The following is a 22,376-nucleotide window of genomic DNA, read 5'->3' as shown; positions in this document are numbered from 1 at the left end:
TTACTATGCATCTGTATTTAATGTTGATTTGTGAAATGGTAATTTCATGAAACAGGTTTTATAAGTGCATTAAATAATGATTTTTGGGTGGAGCAAAACCAAGATTACAAACTTCTTAATGATTACTGAATATTAAGAAATATTCCCAGAATAGTAATGCTAAGTACAAGAGATTAAGATTCCATGCCCTTGAAAAACAGTGAAGTAAATTCCTAAAACAAATTTGAAATAAAAAAATTTACAACTTTCTGAATTATCTAACACAATAGTTTTTAAAACTTGATGTGTTACTCCCCTGTAGGATAAGCACAACAAAATAAGAAATACCTTGAGACACCTAATCAACTAAATTGCTTAATGAAAGTTCTCCCCTTGGTGCACCTTAACATTTCCTTATTAATATGTTTGTCTATATTTTAAAGGTTTTTAATTTAGGCTTATATTATCTTTCTGAGAAGAAACTCTAAGAGAACATTCTTGCAGAAAAAGCCATCATCAAAGTATCTAAAAAATAAATTAAAAAAATATAAAAGAAAAAAAAAAAGAAAGCGAGAACAGGAGAACAGGAAAGTGAGTCTAGGTAAACTCTAACAGCCCCTTTTTCCAAAGAGCGAAGGTTGAAAGTTATGATCAGATGTTTCACCATACCATGGACTAAATATGGAAAACTCTTAGAAGATTTCTTATAATAAAAATAAACACTGAATACGATCATGCAAATCCGTTTTTAATGCAGTTGATTTTACTGACTTGCTTCTTTTTATCTAACCCTAGTAAGAGAAGAAAACCAAAATCATCATTTTGGTATTTAAGAGCAGTCTGTGAGGGCAAAGTTGTTTGTATCATTAAGAATCAATTATCCCACAGACAACACTTTATGATAAAACCAGTTCCAGACACGGCTGAGACTGCCCCATTCTACCGAACTCCTACCTTTTATGAACTTTTTCTACAAAAACATATTTCCTCCATTAACATATCTTTTAGTGTGATTTCTAAAAACAACCATTAACGAAAAGCTGTGAGGAGCCTGTTTAAAAAATCATGATTCTGTAAACATAGTACCTCAATTATTATCTTGATATAAAAAAGTATTTTTTCACACATGATGCTTACAAGGTAGGTACGTGCAGCTTTCACATTTGGAAAGAATGAGTAAATAGGGTTCTGTTTTTCAGGGTATTGCTGACATTTACTATAAAACACTCTTAATTTATAAAACCTGACTCATTTTGTGAAAATAAAGATTAACTAGAAGTGTAGCAAGTTCATTTTTTAGTTGCTATATTTGTAAACCAATCCCATTCACCCACTAAAAAAGAAATACTGATGAAAATTTATGGTAAATCTCAAAGGAATTAAACTTGAAGGATTCAAGGAAGCTGATTTACCAACAGCAAAGTGTTAATGTTATCAAAGGAATTACCTAAATTCAATGCTCTGATGCCAAATAGATAGTAAAAAACAAAGTCAAAAGCAATTTAAACAGACTGAGGAGAATTTTGTACTATCCCTATTCACTTAGGTATCGAAGAGGGCTTTCAGTGAAATAAATAACCATAATCTTACCTATGAGACTATACACACTTATATAAAATACTCTCCTATTATAAGCTATTACATGTGTCAATTGCAAAGTGATTCTTTATGACAGCCATTTTCCTTATAAGCAAGTACAGTCTTTCAAGTTATCATTAGAGGTGATTTAAGCTAAGTGTGAAGTTTTAAAATAAAATAGCACCAGCCTGCAAAAAAATAGTCATTAATATGTTTGCCAGACTTAATAAGAGGAATATTTATATGTTAGCTGTCCTTAGGTCTTTATATCACATGTATTAGTATTTTAGTAGTATTTATTCACCAATATAACAGACTAAGTAGAATTCATTGTTATTACATTGATCAAGATGTAGATTGCTTTTAGGAAAGTTTTATTTACCCTTATCCCTCTTCCCTTGCCACTCATACCAACATATACACACATGCACACCTGTAAATTATAATTTCTCTACCAAAAATGAAAGAGCTCAGAGGAACAGGGAAAGAACCAACAATCAAGCACTTTAATATTCAGTTATTCTCTTTAATACAGCTAAAACAAAATCTGGTTTTGGTTTCCCTGAACTAGGAAGGCAATTTTTTGAATAACCTCAATAGGCTAAAAAGATTTTTAAAAGAAATTATGACAAAGTACTTAAAAATAAATGGTAGATATATGCATTCTAATTAAAATAAAGAAAATAACTGAAAATGATTGTATTTTATAGGTCTTTCCACTCCATTTTTAGCCTGAAAACCACAAAGTCCACCTGAAGTCTCATTACAGAGTCAGGAAATCACAATAAGCACAAATAACCTACCATTACGGGAAGTGTTGCCAAAGGGACAACGGGTCCGGCCAACCCTATAGGTGTGGCTGAAGTCTTACCACTAGGTCTATTAACAGCATTATTATTTACTTAATTTTTATTCTTTAAAGGAATTTAAAATTATCTACATTTCAAATGCAGACTCCCTCAAAGTAATATTCATGAAACCAAAGTTGTGATATTCTAGTTATATATATTTTTTCTAACATAGTACATTAATGCATTAAAATAAAAGCCCCTAAGATGATCTCACATGCCATCATTAGTACAGGAAAACACAGTTAGTGCAAACAAACTACCCTATATAACTTTCAACCTGATTTCTTTCTCATAATAAAAGAAAAAGTGATGAACATATATTAGCATCAAGATTAAAAACACAGATTAATGTTCACTTAATGCCTTGCTTACTACTTATGCACTGCAGTACATCATTTAAACTTTAAAAAGTTGAACAAAGGCAGCTGAGTTGATATATTGAACCCAAAACACGTACTGCCTCAGTCTTATGCTGAGAAATTACTGAGCTTTGGGGAAATTGTAATTTATACCACATGAAACTATATAATTTGTATACAAAAGACAGGTTGACTAATGGTTCCACTTGGATCCTATTTTCTTAAACCCGGCCTCTGTGGTTTCTATATCTGATAAGAACGAAAAGTGACCTTTCACCACTCTCGGGAGTGATTTCTATGCATCAGAGAGAAAAAAAAGGGGCATAGGGCAAAATGTGGTTCAATATGGCAGCTCTGCTACTTGTGTTCTACAGAAAAATCATTTTATTTTGACTTTTTATTTGATTTGATTCAGTCTTGCCACTAAATCAGTACATTCAATTCCTTCTGCAATAAAATTTTAAATCACCTGCCTATGCATCTACTGAGTGCTGAGAAAGGGACAATCCATTGGGATTTATTGTTCCATTGCAGTTTATTGTTTATTGCAGATGGAATCATCATCAAAACTCAGAAAGCTAAGAGGACAAATTGTTCATAATGATTTAAACTATACTATAAATATCAATGTTTCCATGAACTCAAACTACCCGGACTTCACCTGTTATTAATAATAAAACTCTGTAATGCCCCTAGATGTCCATTTTATTTATTTATTTTTCCACGAGAACTGGGAATGAGTTTTTCCTAGTATACCATTTCTTTGTGAAAGTATAGTGACTGACAACACTAGGTGAAACATTCACTCAATAAAGTTCACAACATTATAATAACAAATTATAGAAAAGAAAGCATGGATTCTAACCACTTTGTCCTCCTTTGGGAAAGCATCCAAGGAAGCAGAGTAAAAAGAGAGGAAAAGAAGAAGAGAAAAACAAAAATAAGGCATATATTAATAGATTTTAAGAAAACAATTATGTATTATTTTTAAAGTGTTCAGACATAGGTATTTATAAGCATTGTAAATGTTTACTCTTCCCCAAAATACTCATGTTCAAGCTTTCATTGAAAATGCACCTATACTAATTCTACTATAGTAGATACCAAAATTGGGCACTATAATTTCCAAAAGTTTTAGTACTTGATGATTACATCTATATTTAAAACATTTTTCAGAAAGAAATCTTAATTCACTATTATATTTAGTCTTCCTATTACTGAAAAGACATTTTATTAAAATGAATAAAATTATATAAATAATTTTATCAAATTACTGTCAAAATATTTATAGTTACAATTTGGAAAAATCTAAGAATGGGAAATATTTGTAAAGAATAAAAATGAGAAAAAAGATATTAACTATTGTAGTCCTAAATTATTCCACAAGCACTATTTATATGTAATATACGTTTCAACACTTATAATGTCATGGGAAAAAAACAACACAATATATTCATACAATATTTTTGTCTAATGCCTTAAAGTTATGCCTTCTATTATTTTGTTCTTTTGAATATTTTGTCCAAATTGGATGGGCTTATAGAGACAGATAGACTACATTAGGCTTGGGTGTCTCCAAAGCAGAGGTACATCTTAGCTCAATTTCCTTTAACATGAGATTAACCCAGGTAATTTTAATATTTCATTAGTTAACTGTATTATTATTGGTTTTCCTCAAACCTATCATGGGAAGTTACAAACATTCAACAGCTATGGGTGCTCAGTCAGCATTTCCACCCTGCTAATTTGCACACTACTATGTACTGACAGCACCTTTTCAGATTGGACAGTACCCCTACACCAAATGTTTTTTTAAATATTTTGTATATCATTCCCAGGTCTCATCTGTGAGAATTCATTCTAAAACAGTGTATTTAGGAACACTAAAGATGAGAAAGTTAACACATAGTTCTTGTACACCTCTTTATGTGCCAGATACTATTTTAACCCAAGGTTGTTTTAAAAAGGTCTTAATATAACATATGATAATTAACTAAAGAACTTTCAGGAGGAAAACTCATGTGGTCATCAGAATGGCACCTAAATAACTCTTAAATATATATCATAAAGACCTAGATTTTAATTTAATTATCATAATAATCATATACAGTAATTATTACTATCCAGTTTCATAGATAAAGAAGATGTTGTTCAGGGAAGTTAATTATTTTCCCAAGGCCACAAAGATAATAGTGGGCTCACCTTAAAACATTTCTCTTTTACTGAATATCTTAATTTCACTGGAAGGGATATTTAGAATACCCTACTTGCAATTGAAATACACTATCAATGAATATAATGTTGATAGGGAGATTGATTTTAATTTTAGCCATGGGTTTCTCAATTAGGAAAATATCAAGAGTGCATAAAGCTTCCATATTATTTTTAAATATAACTTTGTACTATGTTACACTGCATATATGATTAGATAATAAATGAAATTACTTAGAGAAACATGGGGAATTCTTTAGGTATATGATAATCTTAACTGTTCTATATTACATTGCAGACCTACATCAAAGAAAACTCACCCAGACATCCCTATAAATAATTTTACCATACTAAGATAGGGTATATAATAAAGTATATTAAAATGTATTCTAAAGTATTAGAATTTATCTAGTACTTCATAAAGAATATTTAGTTCTCTTAAATGAGCATCTCAGTGCCTCACAAAGTGTATATATTTAAAGCACAGGCATAACATAAGTAGCTCTCATTTAAGCCAAATAAGGAAACTGCATCAGGTGAGACTACATCTCATAGAGAAGATAATAAGTACAAAAATCCCCCCAAATTTAAAAAAGGGTATTTTGACATACTCTTTAAATATCAAAATAGTTTCCATGAGAGAAACCTAGCACTATATACTTTACCACAACAGTAAATAGGAAATTACTCTCATAGAAGCTAATCATTGTTTTATATATGTTGTCTTCGGTTACATTTAATGCTACCCAGTTCACCTTACATTCTACCTTCATTCAGCCTGAAACAAACGTTGTAGAAACTAAGTTTTTTTTCTTCTTTTTACAAGAAGAACTGGATATAACAACTTTTAAGAGTCTTCTAGTTCATGATACTAAATCCACATTTACTACATTTTTCAGAAAGTAAATTTACTCCCACAAATAATCTGTTGGTTTGAATCTTTTGGTTTTTAATCATTTACTAAGATGCATATGGAAAGCATTTTTTTTATTATTTCATCACTACTCCACTACTATGAACCTTATGAAAAACAGAAAATGGGAAAGGGGCACATTAATGTGTACACTTATGCCTGCGTCTACTTTATAATACATGTATGTTTTCTGCTTGGCAGGTGTACTGCTTTTCACCTGCTCAGAGCACCTCTCAGGCTCAGGGAACACTTACGTTGTTGGATCGCAGAGACACGCGGCCTCCACAGCGGGCACAGAACTTGGTGCGGCAGTAGGAGCAGAGATGGCCGCACCCGTCAGCAAACTTTGTTTTGTGACAGATTCCACAAGTCGGGGCATCATCTTTGTGCTCTCCCTGGTAACGCCGCGCTTCTTCCCCTATCTTCCTCACTTGTTCTTTATAGCTTTCAAATTGTTGATGCAATCTCCTGGGCAAAAGAGAAAACGGTAGCAAACTAAGTAAATGACAGAAGACAAAAACAAAAATAATTTTTCTTAACAGAAGTATAGCTATTTGAATGAAACCAAAACATATAAAATAATTTTTCCCACTAATCTTACCCTTCAACTAATCAAACTTTCCAGTAAAAGGCCACTGGTAAAAAATGTATTAGCATGTAACCCACTAGTCTCAGTTTTGTTACTAGCAATGAAACATACACGAGTACAACATATAATCACTGTTTTGGTCCCCAAAGTGGAATTCATGTGTCCACTCCACGCCTCTGCTTCTTCTAGACAAATAGCTTTCAAGGTATTTGGACTGGGGAACTCAACACTTTACAACTACATTCATGTGTGTATACAACTGAAGAAGAAGTTATACAAAATACTTAAGCTAACTATATACGATGTACTCTGGTATAGTCTATCTCATTCTATTTTAATAATGATTACAGTCTAAAAAAAAGTTTGTCACAGGAAATTGATTCCCTGACCCACTATGTGAGCATGATGTATACTTGGAAAAATACTGTTTTAAGTTATAGGGGCACCTGGGTGGCTCAGTTGGTTAAGTGCCCAACTCTTGGTTTTGGTTCAGGTCATGATCTCACAGTTTCGTGAGTTTGAGTTGCACATTGAGCTCTGTGATGACAGCACAGAGCCTGCTTGGGATTCTCTCTCTCCCTCTCTCTCTGGCCCTCCCCTGCTCACATATCTCTCTCTCAAAAATAAACTTAAAAAAATTATAAATTATAATGCTATGCAATTTGTCTTCCACAAAATATCTTCCTTTACCCCTATTCTTGGAGATTATTTATGTATTTAATATCAAGTGTTTGATTTCATACAGTATATAAAGTATCACCTTATACATTATAATTGAGCTCACTAATCCTTCCACGATATGTGAAAAGTGTTAAACCACACCTTGCAAATATTCAGATTTTTTCTGATACAAATATTTTCTCATACAAATACCCCAATTTGTATGAGAGTTGTCACCACTCTTTATTTAATGTATGCAACCAAAGTTGTTGAGGCAAACCATTTTCCATAAGAATGTTCACATTTAATGTGATTCAAGTCTCCTTCCTTCCCCATCAGCCCTAATCCCTCAATCTTCAACTGCTACAAATAGAAACTATTTGCTGCTCTGTACAGAACACCATGACATCCAGTGAATCCCCAGTGAAAGTATGCCTTAGTTTTGTAAATGAGAACTGAGAGAGTTGTCCGAGGCCTAGCCAATAGTCATTGGCCATTACAACAATGGAGAAACTCCTAGGAAAGTCATCTCTGTAACTGAGCGAGTGCGCTGGATGTATTCCCTAGGACACAAGGTACACACACATGCTGTTGTTAATACAGGCAGTTAGTTAGCTTGATTCTCTACACCTAAGATATCTGTGGGAACTGGTACTCCCTGGAAACAGAATCAAATAAGTTATGTCTAAGGACTCTAGTACTTGAAGTACTGGGATTTCATTATATTTTTCTTTTAACATCAACAACTCTTGAGCAGAATTTTAATAATTACTTTAAAAATTATAAAACCCCTTTCCTGCTTTGCCAATTGACAGTTTTTCTATTTAATAGCACACATACTTGCTCTAGGAAATAAAGTAGTTTAGAATCTGAAGCCCTCCCCAATTTAAAGGCTAGCTAATTTCAGTTCATAGAAATAGTGATATATTTAAGGACAGCAAGAATGTCTGAACGGCTTGAAAAACAATGTTATTTGGTACACTGAATTTTTTATAATTTAAGCACCATTAATCTAGGCTCAAGTTTTTAAAAAACAACTGGGGCTATCTTAACTACTTCAAAAGTAACCTTACAAAATAGCATTGGAAATCTTAAGGCTTCTATTAAAGAAAGTAATTATTAAGGAGTGGGAACAAGGAAATATCTCTAATCAAAGAAACATATATAAACTCTAAGCATAGAGGAAGTACATGGATAGATATTTATTGTGAGAACCATCAAATCAAATGTATTTAAGTAAATATAAATGCAAAAGCTAGGCAAAGGGAAAAGATTCCCTATGAATTTACTTTGTAATACAGCACATGATTTGGTATGAGTGTTGGCAAACTTTCCAGTAAAAGGCCAGATTGTAAATATGTTAGACTTTGTGGGCCATATAGTCTCTTTGACAACTACACAGCTGTATTATAACATGAAAGTAGCATAGATAATATGTAAATAATAAGCATAATAAGTGTGGCTATATTCCAATAAAACGTTATTACCAAAACAGATGGTAAGCCAGATTGGACCCGTGGGCCAGTCTGTCATCTCCTGATTTAGTATATGCTTTATACTGAGGTATAATGGTTTGAAAATCCACTGTTCTTTAAAAATTCAAATATTGGGGTGCTTGGGTGGCTCAGTTGGTTAAGTGTCCAACTCTTCGTTTTGGCTCAGATCATGATTTCATGGTTTCATTGAGTTTGAGACCTGCGACAGGCTGTGTGCTGGCAGTGCAGAGCCTGCTTGGGATTCTCTCTCTCTCCCTCTGTCTGCCCCTTCCCCATCTGTGCTATCTCTGTCTCTCTCAAAATAAATAAATAAACTTAAAAAAAATCAAACACAAAATACTTTTATCCATCCTATAGGACCCAATCAAAAGGGGTGTTTTTTTATAATAAATATATGCAGGGCAGTGACCAGTGAGATAAAAACTTACTCTGCTACAATCTCATAGCATTTTATTCGGTCACTCATAAGGCATTCAGCTTTTTGTCTTTTGGTTTTTTTACCATATACTATTAGTATTTCTGTACATGTCACCTTTCTTCTACCAAACAGTAAATAGCATTAGAAATGCACAGTTTAGCAAGATAGTTAAGACATATTTCTCCTTAGTAGTAGCCAATACATACTTGCTAACTATAAAATTCATACACAAATACTTTGTTCTTAGTCCATTTTGAGAAAAAAAAAACAATTTCATACTGAAGACTATGTATCCTGAAAAATCTTGCTGCCACAAAATGCTGAAAATACTGGATATTTAAAGGAATAACTTTAAAAAAATGTTTATTTATTTTGAGAGAGAGATTGAGGACAAGCAGGGGAAGGACAATGTCAGCGAAAGCCCAATGCAGGTCTCGAACTCATGAACTGTGAGATCATAACCTTGGCTGAAACCAAGACTCAGACACTTAACCGACTGAGCCACCCAGGTGCCCCTAAAGGAATAAATTTTAATTCCTATTTGAGTTGGGGAGAAAGTATGGAGATCCTCACAGGAGAAAAATGAAACAGTAGCAGTAATTCAGAGATGGAGTATAGTTATGAAGCAGACCACTGCTCCTGGGACATGTACTGAGGCTCTGTGACCAAGAACTTCAGCTTTAACTTTCATACAAGTGAACAAAATTAACATTGTTGTTAGGTAACCACCAAAAATAATTGAAATAGAGTGTATGATATCCAAACCAGTGGAAAACATGGAATGAGGAAATAGTCAATCTACAGAAGACAACAATTGAAGCAAATGAACAAACACAGACAAAGCAGGACAATTAGAAATTATGACAAACAATGGTAGTAACAATCCAACACACATCAGGAGTCACAATATGTATAATGGACTACAGCATCATTAAAAGACAAAAATTAACATGTTAGATCTTTAAAATTTAGCTAAATTAGGTTTAGAAGAGATATACCCAAACTAGGAAGGATGTTTGAAATAAAAGAATGAAAAAATATATCCCAGTGAAAGGCTAAGGACAACAACAACAAAATTGGGATAATATTTATGGCAAAAAGCATTACTAAAGATAAAAAGGATAATCTATTATTTAAAAAGTATTCATATAATTTTTTATAAGACAATTCTAAACTTAATTGCATATAATAATATATGAAGCCAAAAAATAATAAAACTACTAACGTAGAGAAATCCACCTTCATTGTAGGATACTTTGACAGACCTTTCTCTCTATAATTAACAGACCAGACAGATCAAAAATAAATAATTACAGAGAATATTTGAAAAACATAATTAAGAACTTTATATACATATGCATATGTATTTATCTGTCCAGTAGAATAAACTTGTTAAGCTTATTGAGTACGATACTTGTTCACACATATTTATTGTCCTCAGTGGTAGAATACATATTTTTTTTTCATGTAGATATGAAATTATTCAAGCTCTGGGCCTCAAAAGTACTGAATATGTCTTATTTCTTAAGTTGAGTGTTAGGCACATATTATATCTTTTATTCTTTTTCTCTATTCTTTACATATGTGCTTTTGTATCATGAAGTATTTCACATTAAAAAAGGAAAAAATTCAGTTCTATCTCATCAAATATCATTAAATAACAAATGAGTGCTATAAAGAAATGAAAAACTGGAATATATATGACATTAAAATCTACAAAAGAGTTGACCAATTATGCCTCCTACTTAATTTAAAGAAGAAATGTGTATGTTTAAATGCACAATAACTTTATGAAGTAAATTCCCATTTTATTGATGAGAAAACTAATTTTTGTCTAGGGGTTTGCTTTTCCTTTCTATCTGAATATATCATTGTGAATTCACATACTTCAGATCTTACTCTAAGCCCATATAAAAGATGACAACAAATACGGATTCAACTTGCAAATGAAAACATTTCTGAATGCAGGAAAGTGTTAACTATCAGGAAATGTCAGTGTTTTATCATGACTAATTGAAGATACATGAACAAAAGCTGAGTATGAACAAGCCAAAGCTATGCTGATGAACTCAGGTCCTGAAACTCCCATGACCTTTCACTCCTGCTCAATAATACTTTCATGCAGTTTCAACTCCTCTACAGTGCTTATTCCCAAACTCTCTTTTCTCAAATTAACTTCAAGCTACTGTGTCCTCCTGAAAGACTCAAAATACTATTTTGATGATGTATGAACCCAGTGCTGGTTCCCTATGTGTGTATGCAGCTTAGGCTGTGACAGGGGGCCAGACCACAACAGGTGGGCAGGCAGCAACATGTCCTTCTCCAGTAGGCCACGGCAAGAAGGCTGGTGAGATAAGGTTTCTCAGTTGAGTTATGAGGGTGAGGTCTCTAGGTTCTCATTTTCTCCATGAGACATTTTAGGAGGGAAGGTCTCTTCCAGTCTTTCTTCCAGTCTTTCTTTCAGTGGAAGAAAAATCTAGCCCTCTGAGTAGTTCCTAAGGATGACAGCTGCCAGGGGACAGTGCTCTCCCAGAAGCTGCACTGACATGCCTGGGGCAGCTCTTTGGTAAGTGCTTCACCCCACAGTTTATGAAGTCATTCACACAAGCATCTCCAAACTCTACCAGGACTTATATCCTCCCGGATGCTATCCCTTAGTGACCTGCACCCATCTGTACCCAACTCTCATGTGTATTTCCAATTCCTTCCTGGTTTTGGCAATAGTCCATATTTATAAAACTGGTTTGGACATTCCCACTGGGAGAGAATTAAGAGAAGAAAAATCATGCTGTTTCTCAGCCCAGAACTCTCTTACAGCTTCAACTCTGTTTCTTCATGGGCTTCTTCCCTTCCTTACAGGTAGGACTCCCTTATTCTTCACTGAAAGAAAGAGTCCAACCAAAGTCTCTAGCAACCTCTTTAACTTATTTCCCACTGTGTTCTTTCTTTACTTATCAGCAGATACTATAAAAGGCGGGGGGAGGACGGAAAGAAGGCAGGGAGGAAGGGAGGAAGGGAGGAAGGGAGGAAGGAAGGAAGGAAAGAAGGAAGGAAAGAAGGGAGGAAGGAAGGAAGGAAGGAAGGAAGGAAGGAAGGAAGGAAGGAAGGTTGGTTCAGCATTTATTTACTCCCACTTCCTCAAAATCTACTTATTCTGCAACCTTCTGCAATGCGTAGAGCTGTATCGTAAAATTAACTTTAATGTCTTTTTCTCAATTCGTATTCCCCTTATATTATTCTGATATCTCACTCTGTCAAGATGTTGTCCTCATAATAAATTTTGCCTTTGGAATCAGGATATTGTAGTGAAACCATAAACAGCATATGTATTTTTTGTATCTGATGTTTTAATGTTTTAATACATATCAAATATGTGACAGTGTTCTATTATGAATAATAAATGGAAATACGTATTTTATTATATATTATAAATGCCAGTGAATGTCAGTAAATGCAGAATTCCAAATATTAAATCTTTGTTGTGAAATTTATTTATATATTTCAATTTTAGAATTAACAATATATTCTTAGTGATTAGTAAGATTGACAATACATATGATCACAAATTTCAGATTTAAATTATCTAGAGGGAAAATGGTGTTATAAAATACGCAATACTATAAAAAAGAAAGCATTAATAGAGAAACCTTGGTTTTCTCTCAGGATGTGACTTTTTCCCCATCATTTCATTCTGTAATAATCATTGTACTATTTTAACATATGTGCACTCAACGCAAGAAACATCAAGATTCCAGTTGTAAACAGGTTGTTTGGGTGATTAATGGCACACATTTGAAGGACATAAAGATGAATGCCTAAAAAACTAGATATTCTTTAAAAACATCATTATATAAATGCAAAATAATGTAAACAGAAAATTGGTAATGACATTCTTACATATTAATAAGTATTTGTTGATTACTTACTATAAATATGGTACACAGCAAGATGCTAAATGATAATGGTAGAATGCAGAGAAATTTTTGTAATTGGCACAGTACTGCATTTATTTCTATTTTGTATTTTTCCTTCCTCCATCCTGAAAGTGATCAGAAGCCAGAAGACAACTCCAGCTTTCTTCCTGGCTATCCTTTTCAAAGGACAGACTTTCCTAGAGTAGGAGGGAATGGGAACTAGTGCTTTGAAATTCCAAAAGCCTAAGAGGCAGGTGTAGAAGGAAGGTAAGGGCTTTCCCTAGGATGAAGAGAGGGACAGGGACCAGGGTGGCTTGTGCATAGCCATCTAACATGGAGAATTGCTTTTGGATGTGCAAACAAGCATAAAAAGGCAAGGGCTTATGTGTTCCTTCCCAACCGTGGCACAGAACACATAAAACAGGGTACAATATAGGGCCCATGAAGTTAGTAACATGGAGATTAAAGCTAGGAGAGTTCTTCTGAGAATGTCAGATTGTTCAAGTGCCTCCAATAGGGGTGTCCAGGAGAAAGACCTGACAAGGAAATTAAACATCTCGCTAGCCTGATAGGTTGAAGGCTTGCTTTAAAAGATTTTGACATCACACTCTATTGTCAAAAAATTAACACTAACCCCAATTCTAAAGCACAGTTCTTGATTCCAAAAAGTACAGTCTACTTAGGAAGTAAGTTATAGGTAAACACAAATTAACAGTTTATGACAACATATACCAAGTGGCAAGGAATGTAATTAAATTGTTCTGTAGGGTAATAGTTCTGGTTAAAATAACCAGGGAGGTTTCTTTGGCACAGCTGGTCAAAAACATTTTTCTAGGTGATTTGGAACTTGGACTATTTCCTGAATACTAAAAGTATGGCACATAGTAATGCTACTAGAAGTACTAAAGTAGGAGCGCCTGGGTGGCTCAGTTGGTTAAGCGTCCAACTTCAGCTCAGGTCATGATCTCACAGTTTGTGAGTTCAAGCCCCACATGGGGCTCTGTGCTGAGATCCTGCTTCGGATTCTGTATCTCCCTCTCTCTATGCCCTTCCCCCATTCATGTTCTGTCTCTCTGTGTCTCTCAAAAATAAATCAATGTTAAAAAAATTTAATGAACAGAAGTACTAAAGCAAAAAAATAGGAAAGCATGCTAAGATAATAACACAATTGTGAATGCTCTCAAACTTCTTAAAAGTGTAAGTTGAAATCAAATTATCTTTTAGAGTCTTTGCATATCAGCAAACACGCATCCAGTTTATATGTTGTAATGAATGACAGCCCAATAACCACACATACCTGTGATATGAAAACATATGTGCCGTTAAAAATTGGTTTTTTGGCCCCAAAACAGAGTTGCCCCCTCTTTAAAAAATTTTTTTAATATTTATTTATTTTTGAGAGAGAGACAAAGTGCCAGCAGGGGCGGGGAAGAGAACAGAATCCAAAGCAGGCTCCAGGCTCAGAGCTGTCAGCACAGAGCCCGATGCAGGACTGAAAGCCACAAACTAAAAGATCATGACCTGAGCCAAAGTTGGATGCTTAACTGAGTGAGCAACCCAGGCGCCCCAGTTGTCTCCCTTTTAATAAAACTCTCTCTCTGATTCTACTCTTGAACAGAAGAGCAGTAAAATTCCACTGCATTCCAGTGATAACTAATTTTTTGTAATGATGCTTGGTCCCTTATATTAGAGATGAGTTGGGAATAACCTCACAGTCTTTTAAACAAAAAGACTAAGTTATGAAATCTGGTGCTACAAAATTGTTGAAAGGGGGACAGAAGTGGGTTCTTAACCTGACCTCCAGGAATGACTCCTAAAACAAAAGCATAAACTAGCTACTCAGAGTTCCTCAACCAGGAAGCTATGGAATCAGAAAGCCACTGCCCAAATTGCTGGTGTTAGAATCCTACCACCTCAGCAGAGACATTCTGATCTGGAAATACCACCATAGCCACTTGGAGCCTGCTAGAGAGTCCAGAAAAATGATTGCCCAGCATGCTGCTGTGGTCCTCCATTTAACTCTGTTTCAATTCAAGTTTCATACAAGTACATCTGACTGGTGGAACATAAATCACATCTGGAAATCTAGCTGCAAGAGAACCTGTGAAATTTAGTGTTTAGATTTCTGGCTTCTTCATAAATTCCCTAGAAAGATTCTGGGATAGATGTTGTTGACATAAGTCTTCCACATTATCTACACTCCTCTGATTTATGTCAAATTTCTTAATTCATTCCACTGCACTTGACTTGAGCAATATCTAAGTCTAAGATTTCCTATGGTATTCTCTGTTTCTCTCTTTCTTCATATACTAAATATACACTTAGTGAACACTATGGGAGCATTTTGCCTCCACCAGCAAATTTCTTTTGATAAACGCAGTGTCCTAACAAAGTTATACATACATATATGTAGCTATCCAGTCTATTGTATCTAGTAAGAAGGATGCAAATACAGCAAAGTAAAACTCAGACTCAGATACAAGACACATATATAAACAAGCAAACAAACCAAAAACCCATTTTGTAGTGATTAGTTGCATAGCACAGATCTGTCACCTGTGGTGAAAACTCTCGTTATTCCTCACGTGGATTATTTCATCAACTTTTTAAGTAGGCTCTGGCCAATGGATTTCCTCACTCTAGTTCATCATTCATACACTCTAAATGATCTTCTTAATAAATTGAACCAATTATTTCAATCCATTGCTAAAATAGAATCTCTAAGATATATTCCAGTTCCTCATCCTGGGGTGATTCTCCCTTTGCTCCCACTTATTTATCTATCAGCATCTCTCACAAACCCTTCTCATTTACTGTATATGTACCATTGTATCAAATACAGTTCTTGATACAAGCATCAATTCAACAAACACTCATTGAGCTCCAACTATACAGTAGGCACTGCTTGAGTCTCTAAGAAAACAACATACAACAACATAAGAGGATACTGAATTTTACTTATTTTATTACTTTATTTAAGGTGTTTTGATAAATATCAGAAAATGGTCCTTTTCCTTTGTACATAGGGATCATGTCCCTGTATTAGAGACTGTTTTTTTTTTTTCTTTTCAAAGCCTAACATAATTTTATCATGAACATAAAACTTGATCTAACAAAATGTAATCTTCTAGGCTCTAGAAGGTTACTGCTGCTTAGAGGAACAATTAGTCTTGGTTAAAATGTGTTAATATATTTTTGTGTTTTTTCAGATAATATTTTACAACTATTCTTATTTTAAATACAAGTTGTTTATAGGTGTTTAACATATATAAAATATTCTTCAAAAGGAATTGATTCATTGAAAAATTTTATAATACAGGTGAAATCACTTTTATAGCAGTATATTTTTTCCAGCCTTGAACTTCCTTTTGCAAATTGAACCCTAACCAATTATTATAAAACTACTTATCAATAGTTTGAATTTACTTAAGCTAAGCTTTCACTTAACACCGATCTGTAGAAATATAACATGCCATTCCTCTATATGACCATGTTAGCTTTCATTGGAATTTCACCTTTGTTTTCTCCTCCAACCCTTGTAACTATTTCCTGTAATTTAAAAAATGGAATTGTATAAGCTTGAAACTAAAGCCTCCTACATCTTTGCTAGGACTTGGGGATCATCACTTTGGAATCATTTAAACTCCATTCTCAGAATGAGAAAAGATAAAGGAAAGATTCCAAAACCCAATTTTAAATGGAAATATTTAGGAAAATAAGAGACACAGGAGGAGGGATTTCGAAAATCACTATGTACCATGTTCTCATTTTATAAATGAGAAAACTTAGACCTATTACTTTAAGTTACTAACATAAGGTTGTAAAACTGGTTTGTGATAATTAGGACCTCTACTTCCAACTTTCCACTACACTTTCCTATCTTAAGAATACTCATTTGAATATGGCTAGAGGAATAAAAAGTTACTGATTTGTGAAGGATGTTTCCTTGGTGTTCTTAAACTGCATCAAATTTATCTAAGGGGCTTGTTAAAATGCATGCATTTGGACTAACCTACAGAGCTTCTGATTTAGTAGCTAAGGTATAAATTCCAGGACCCTGACTTTTTAAAGGTCAACCAAGGTGATTCTGGTGCAGATTATCTGGGGATTATAATATAGTAGAGAACCCTACATTAAGGTTAAATTTGAAAATGAAGGCATTTTTTTCATACACCTTTCATCACACTTGATAAAATCAATTTCATCACATAATTAAATTTTAAATTTTAATCATAAATTCAAAATTTGGGGGACACCCTATACAAAAATATGCTGGAAAACTTTTAAATATTGCTATTATAATTTGATACCTATCATTTAAAAGTTTATGATTTTATGAATCACAGATATTTACACATTATTATTTGTAGGTTTTGTTTTAATGTTCATAATAGGGGTTATGGAAAGAGAGGGATAAATAAATGAGGCATTTTTAGGGCGGGGAGACTACTCTGTATGGTACAATAATGGTGGATACATGTCATTATACATTTGTCCAAACCCACGGAATGTACAACACGAAGAGTGAACCCTAATGTAAACTACGGACTTTGGGAGATTATGATGTGTCAGTGTAGGTTCATCAATTGTAGCAAATGTACCACTGTTGGGGGATGTTGACAATAGGAGAAGCTATGCAGGTGTGGGGGCAGCAGATATATAGGTAATCTGTGTAGGTCAGAGGAAATTTTCCCCTTAATTTTGCTGTGAACCTAAAAGTGCTAAAAAAATAAAGCCTACAAAAAGTCTGCCCTAAAAAACGGCTATAATAATATATATTGTATATATGTGTTATAATATATATATATATATTATATATATTTCCTAAACATTTCAGTAGTTCAGAAATTTACCTCGGATATTATTGAATACTTTTTAAAATTACTACAGTTGAAAAAATTACTTTTCAGCTGGTCTAAAATCACATTTAGTCTGTAATTTAAATGTCCAGCAGATGGCACTAAAGATTTTAATTTTTACACTGAGTTCTTATTTAAACCATTTTTCTTTAAAATATCTAATGTGCTAAATAAAATTGGTTGAATCAGCAGGGGTGTAACTTATTAGGAAAAAATGTGGTTTAGGAGGTTGCTGAAAAAGAACAAAAAAGAAATTTATAGTGTTGCAATTTCTGCTCTTTTGTGGAGGACCCTCATTTTATGTGCCCTTTAAAAATTATATATTAAAGGTTTTGTCAGATGTTTTTTGTCTTCCATTTAGCGCTGTTAAAGATGTAGTTCATCCAATCAGCATCCAACAGTGTTCTGAAAGCACTGAGAGATGACACTTAGGAAAAATAAGAGCATAGCTGATGATTAGCTATTAGTGTTTTATTGCCTGTTACTTCAGTCAAGCATTTATTTTTAATTCCGTTTTCAATTTACCATAGGAGGCCACTCCTGAGTAAGCATTAAAGGAAGACATCTCAGGACACGGAGACCCACTAGCACACATTTAAATTTTTGCTCCGCTTCATCTCCCAAAAAACACCTTCACTGTGCTCCCGGGTGCTGTAAGGCACTGCATGTGTAGAAGCTGTGTGTGTTAGGCCTCAATATATTGCTTCTAAATTATGGAATAAAAGCACTGCTTTCTAATAGTCTAGATCTATCAGAGGTCTAAAACTGAATATCTGGCACAAGAGGGAGTCATTTTAATACTTTGACAAGCAGGTTCTCTCATTCACAGCACAGTTCAAGACAAGAAAATCAAGTGAAAAGAAGAGAAACTATAAAGTAGCATATTAAATCGGAATGAAATTTTAGAAATAAATGAAGTTAGTTTTTAAGAAAATAATCTAATAGGTAATGCTGATGATGTCTGCATCATAAATATGTAATTGATCAATTTAAATTCATGTAATCACATGCCACATGAACTTTTCCAGAACGTGCCATTTGGTCATGCTAATTGACCTAATATACAGAGAGAAAACTTCCATGTGTTGGCAATTTTTAAAATTTTTTTTTATGTTTAGTATTTTATATTTGAGAGAGAGAGAGGGAGCGAGTAGCGGAGGGGCAGATAGCCACAGAATCTGAAGCAGGCTCTAGGCTCTGAGCCCCAACACGGGGCTGTAACTCACAAACCTTGAGATCATGACCTGAGCCAAAGTCGGACACTTAACCGACTGGGCCACCCAGGCACCCCCATGTGTTGGCAATTTTGAAGAAGGTGGTGTCTACACATATGATAAAGCCAGAGTGTTAGGTACTTAATACATGCCTGCTCAATGCACCATAAACCTAATCTTTCTGTATTTTTATTTTCACCAGACTTGCTATGTTTTCTTACTATGGGGAGAGGAAAAAATAAACCAACTTCACTTCACAATTGCTTTTTGGAATGGATTAAACATAAAAATTTAAGTGTATGATCATGAAGAAATTATTTAAATTCTATTCTTCAGTTTCCTATTTATAAATTGGTAATAATAATAGCGACTTCATAGGATTTGGGGAGGGTTAATTAAGATGATCAATGTAAAGTGCTTAGTACAGTGTCCAGCACATGATAAAAGCTCAATAGATGTTAGTGATTATTATTATACGTACACATAGATAATACATGAGAAAAGAAAGTACTTTGCTTTTAAGTTTCTGAGTACACTTAGCTGATAACTTTGGGAAGCAGCTATGACTGGCAGGATTTCCTGGCATATAGGTATCAGTATGAGTGACTTAGATCATCTATAAATTGACCAATAATAAAGAGCAGAAAGGTCATCTTTATAAGATAAAAGTCAGGGAGAAAGGTGAGTCTGATGGTATATTTTGTTTTGTGGAAAGTCTACGAAATACAAGCACTGGGGGGAAACACATATAATTTTGCCTGAAAAATTTTCAGCCTTTTTTAATGGTCATTTCTAATTCATACAAAGGGGAAAAAAAGAGATTCTAAAATCTGATATTTTAAAAAGGCTATTATCATTAGGCTATTTTGAATTGAATAATGTAGATTACCTAAATCATAAGTGTTCCCAATGCTCCAAAATGGCTGATGAATGACTGATATACAGAAAGCCTCTAACACATGAAAAAGTTGGGTTCCCTTTTACTTTTAATGTCTAATACATTTATGTACATTGAATGTATTCACAGTAGTGTGCTAACCAAATTTTGCTGCTTGCTTGTTTGAATGATAAAATATAATCTGGGATGTGGTGGCTAAAGGGAACCTTTCAGTGTAATTTGGACAAAGAATCACTACCTTAAATTTGTAAATTTGATCAGAATAATTCCTTTAAAATGTGAATAGTTCCATGAAGCTCTATAAGCTGCTCTGTTTCCCAGAAATCACAAAGCCATAAGGGGGAAGTGAGAAATGCAACATTCCCCAATTTGCAGACAGCTAATGACTCTGTCTCCATGGACAGATCCTCTGGTTGGTCAAGTTCAGTGCTTATCCATCCCAGTTACCAGGCTCTCTATTTGACCAACAGTAACAACCCTGTCTTGTCTGGTCAAAGGTGCTATCTTATCTACTTATCCACAGAGAGCGGGTAACAAAGACGTATCAACCCTCCTCTGGATAGAGAAAGGAAATGTACTATTTACTGGCTTCTTCCCCCCCAGGAAGTACAGGTGCTAACATGTTGCTTTGGTTTTGGATTTAATCCACATTAGTACCAATACTTCAGAAGACAACAGAGCCCAAGGATTCTGGGGCCAAATATCCTTTCCTGGGCTCTTCCTTCTACTAACTTTGTGGCCTGGCAAGTTAACACCTCAATACTCCACTTTTCCATCTCTGAAATAGAGATAATACCTGCCTATTTACAGACAGGATTGTTGTGGGAACTAAAATAGATAATATATGTAAAGCACATAGAGAGGTGTTGATTTTACTAAGTACTCTATAAAACATTAGCTATTTTTTTTAATAATATACAGAGAAAATAGTGAAAACAAATCAGATAAAGTGTCTGATTTTGTTCTGTGCCATCTAATATCATTTAATGGATTACAATACATAAGTAGGATTTAGAATTATGAAATAAAGTGTCTAGGTTGACTTCAGATTTTTAAAAGCAGTTCCAGCAAATATCCTACTTTTAAACCCTGAATTAAATATCTGAGGACTAAGAAATGTATTCCAAAAAGGTTTCCCCTTTTTCATTTTTTAAAAGCAGAGAAATACAATCTTCCTGAATTTTACTTGCACAGTATCCTGAATTAGTCAGCCATCATTAGGTACAGTATTTTCTAAGTCATTCTGAAGTGGATTTCAAGACAAGTGACAAGATGTAATTTCCTTCCCATTATATTTGCTAATGGTGACATCTGTTTTCATCCTTTAATTAAAATACATTGTTAATATGCGTTTAAGACCTAACTATCATCTAAATAATATAACAGGTGTTATAAATAACTTAAGTTCTTTTATGCCCATGAAAGAGATCATAAAGCAGATAATTCAAGTGGTTTTGCAAATATAGAAGTAAAATTCTAGAAGATATAATACTTTTTAATTTCTAAAACATATTTGTACTCTGTATCTCTTCCATGTGACCCAGAACCCCTACCACCATTTAATCAACTCCAGACAACATCTTCTACCCTCACCAGCCACTGCCTGAGAATAATCAAGTCTATTTTTAAAAGTTAGCATCTTATGTTATATTTAGATACTAAAAATGTGTCATAATCAGCTTTCACTAATCACAGTGCACACAAAGCTAGAAATAGTCCATTTTACCTCTCATAATATTGCATTATCTAAGAAAAACTTTGAATAATATCAATGTACTTTAAATTTGAACTGCATTTAATTCAATAGAATATGCCAGAACCATGGACAAAAAAATGTTGCAGTTTTTATCACTGTAATGATCCATCAAATTAAGCACAATCTAATTCCAGCTCAATAATCTGATCAATTCTGCAGCAAACCATCAAAAAGAGAACGGTTCACTATACAGATGATCCCAGACTTACAATGGTTTGACTTACAATTTTTCAACTTTATGTTGGCACAAAAGCAATATGCATTCAGTAGAAGCCATACCTTAAATTTTGTATTTTGATCTTTTCCTGGGCTAGCAATATTCAGTATGATACTTTCTCATCATGCTAGGCAGTGGCAGCGAGCTATAGCTCCCCGTCTGCCATTCAATAATGAGAGAAAACAACCAATATACTTGCAACCATTCTGTACCCAAACAACCATTCTGTTTTTCACTTTCAGTACAGTATTCAGTTAATTATATGAGATGTTATTCTACCTCATTATAAAATAGACTTTTTGTTAGATAACTTTGCCCCGGTGTAGGCTAATGTAAGTTTCTGAGCATATTTAGGTAGGTGAGGCTAAGCTGTTGCGTTCTATAAGTTAGGTGTATTAAGTGTATTTTCGACTTAACAATATTTTCAACTGATGACGAGTTCATCAGGATATAACCCCATCGTA

General features: G+C 34.0%; 1 protein-coding gene across 3 annotated transcripts in view; it reads right to left on the bottom strand.

Annotated features, from left to right (window-relative positions):
• Nucleotides 1–3,560: 3,560 nt before the first annotated feature.
• LOC122238669 (regulating synaptic membrane exocytosis protein 1-like) overlaps nt 3,561–22,376 on the bottom strand; it is a 200,833-nt gene continuing 182,017 nt past the window's right edge. For 2 of the 3 annotated variants that reach the window (XM_042986657.1, XM_042986659.1), the window contains 2 exons: nt 6,146–6,359; nt 3,561–3,644 (listed from right to left, as the gene is read on the bottom strand). In XM_042986657.1, the coding sequence (XP_042842591.1) occupies nt 3,570–3,644; nt 6,146–6,359 (289 nt within the window). In that variant the 3' untranslated portion in view covers nt 3,561–3,569. The remainder of the gene's footprint in view (nt 3,645–6,145; nt 6,360–22,376) is intronic. The other variant, XM_042986658.1, reaches the window with a different exon arrangement.

Source organism: Panthera tigris, chromosome B2 (genome assembly GCF_018350195.1).
Source record: "Panthera tigris isolate Pti1 chromosome B2, P.tigris_Pti1_mat1.1, whole genome shotgun sequence".
In the NCBI taxonomy this organism is placed as follows: Eukaryota; Metazoa; Chordata; class Mammalia; order Carnivora; family Felidae; genus Panthera; species Panthera tigris.
Note: the sequence above shows the minus strand (reverse complement) of the source record. Positions and strands in the feature narration are given on the sequence as shown.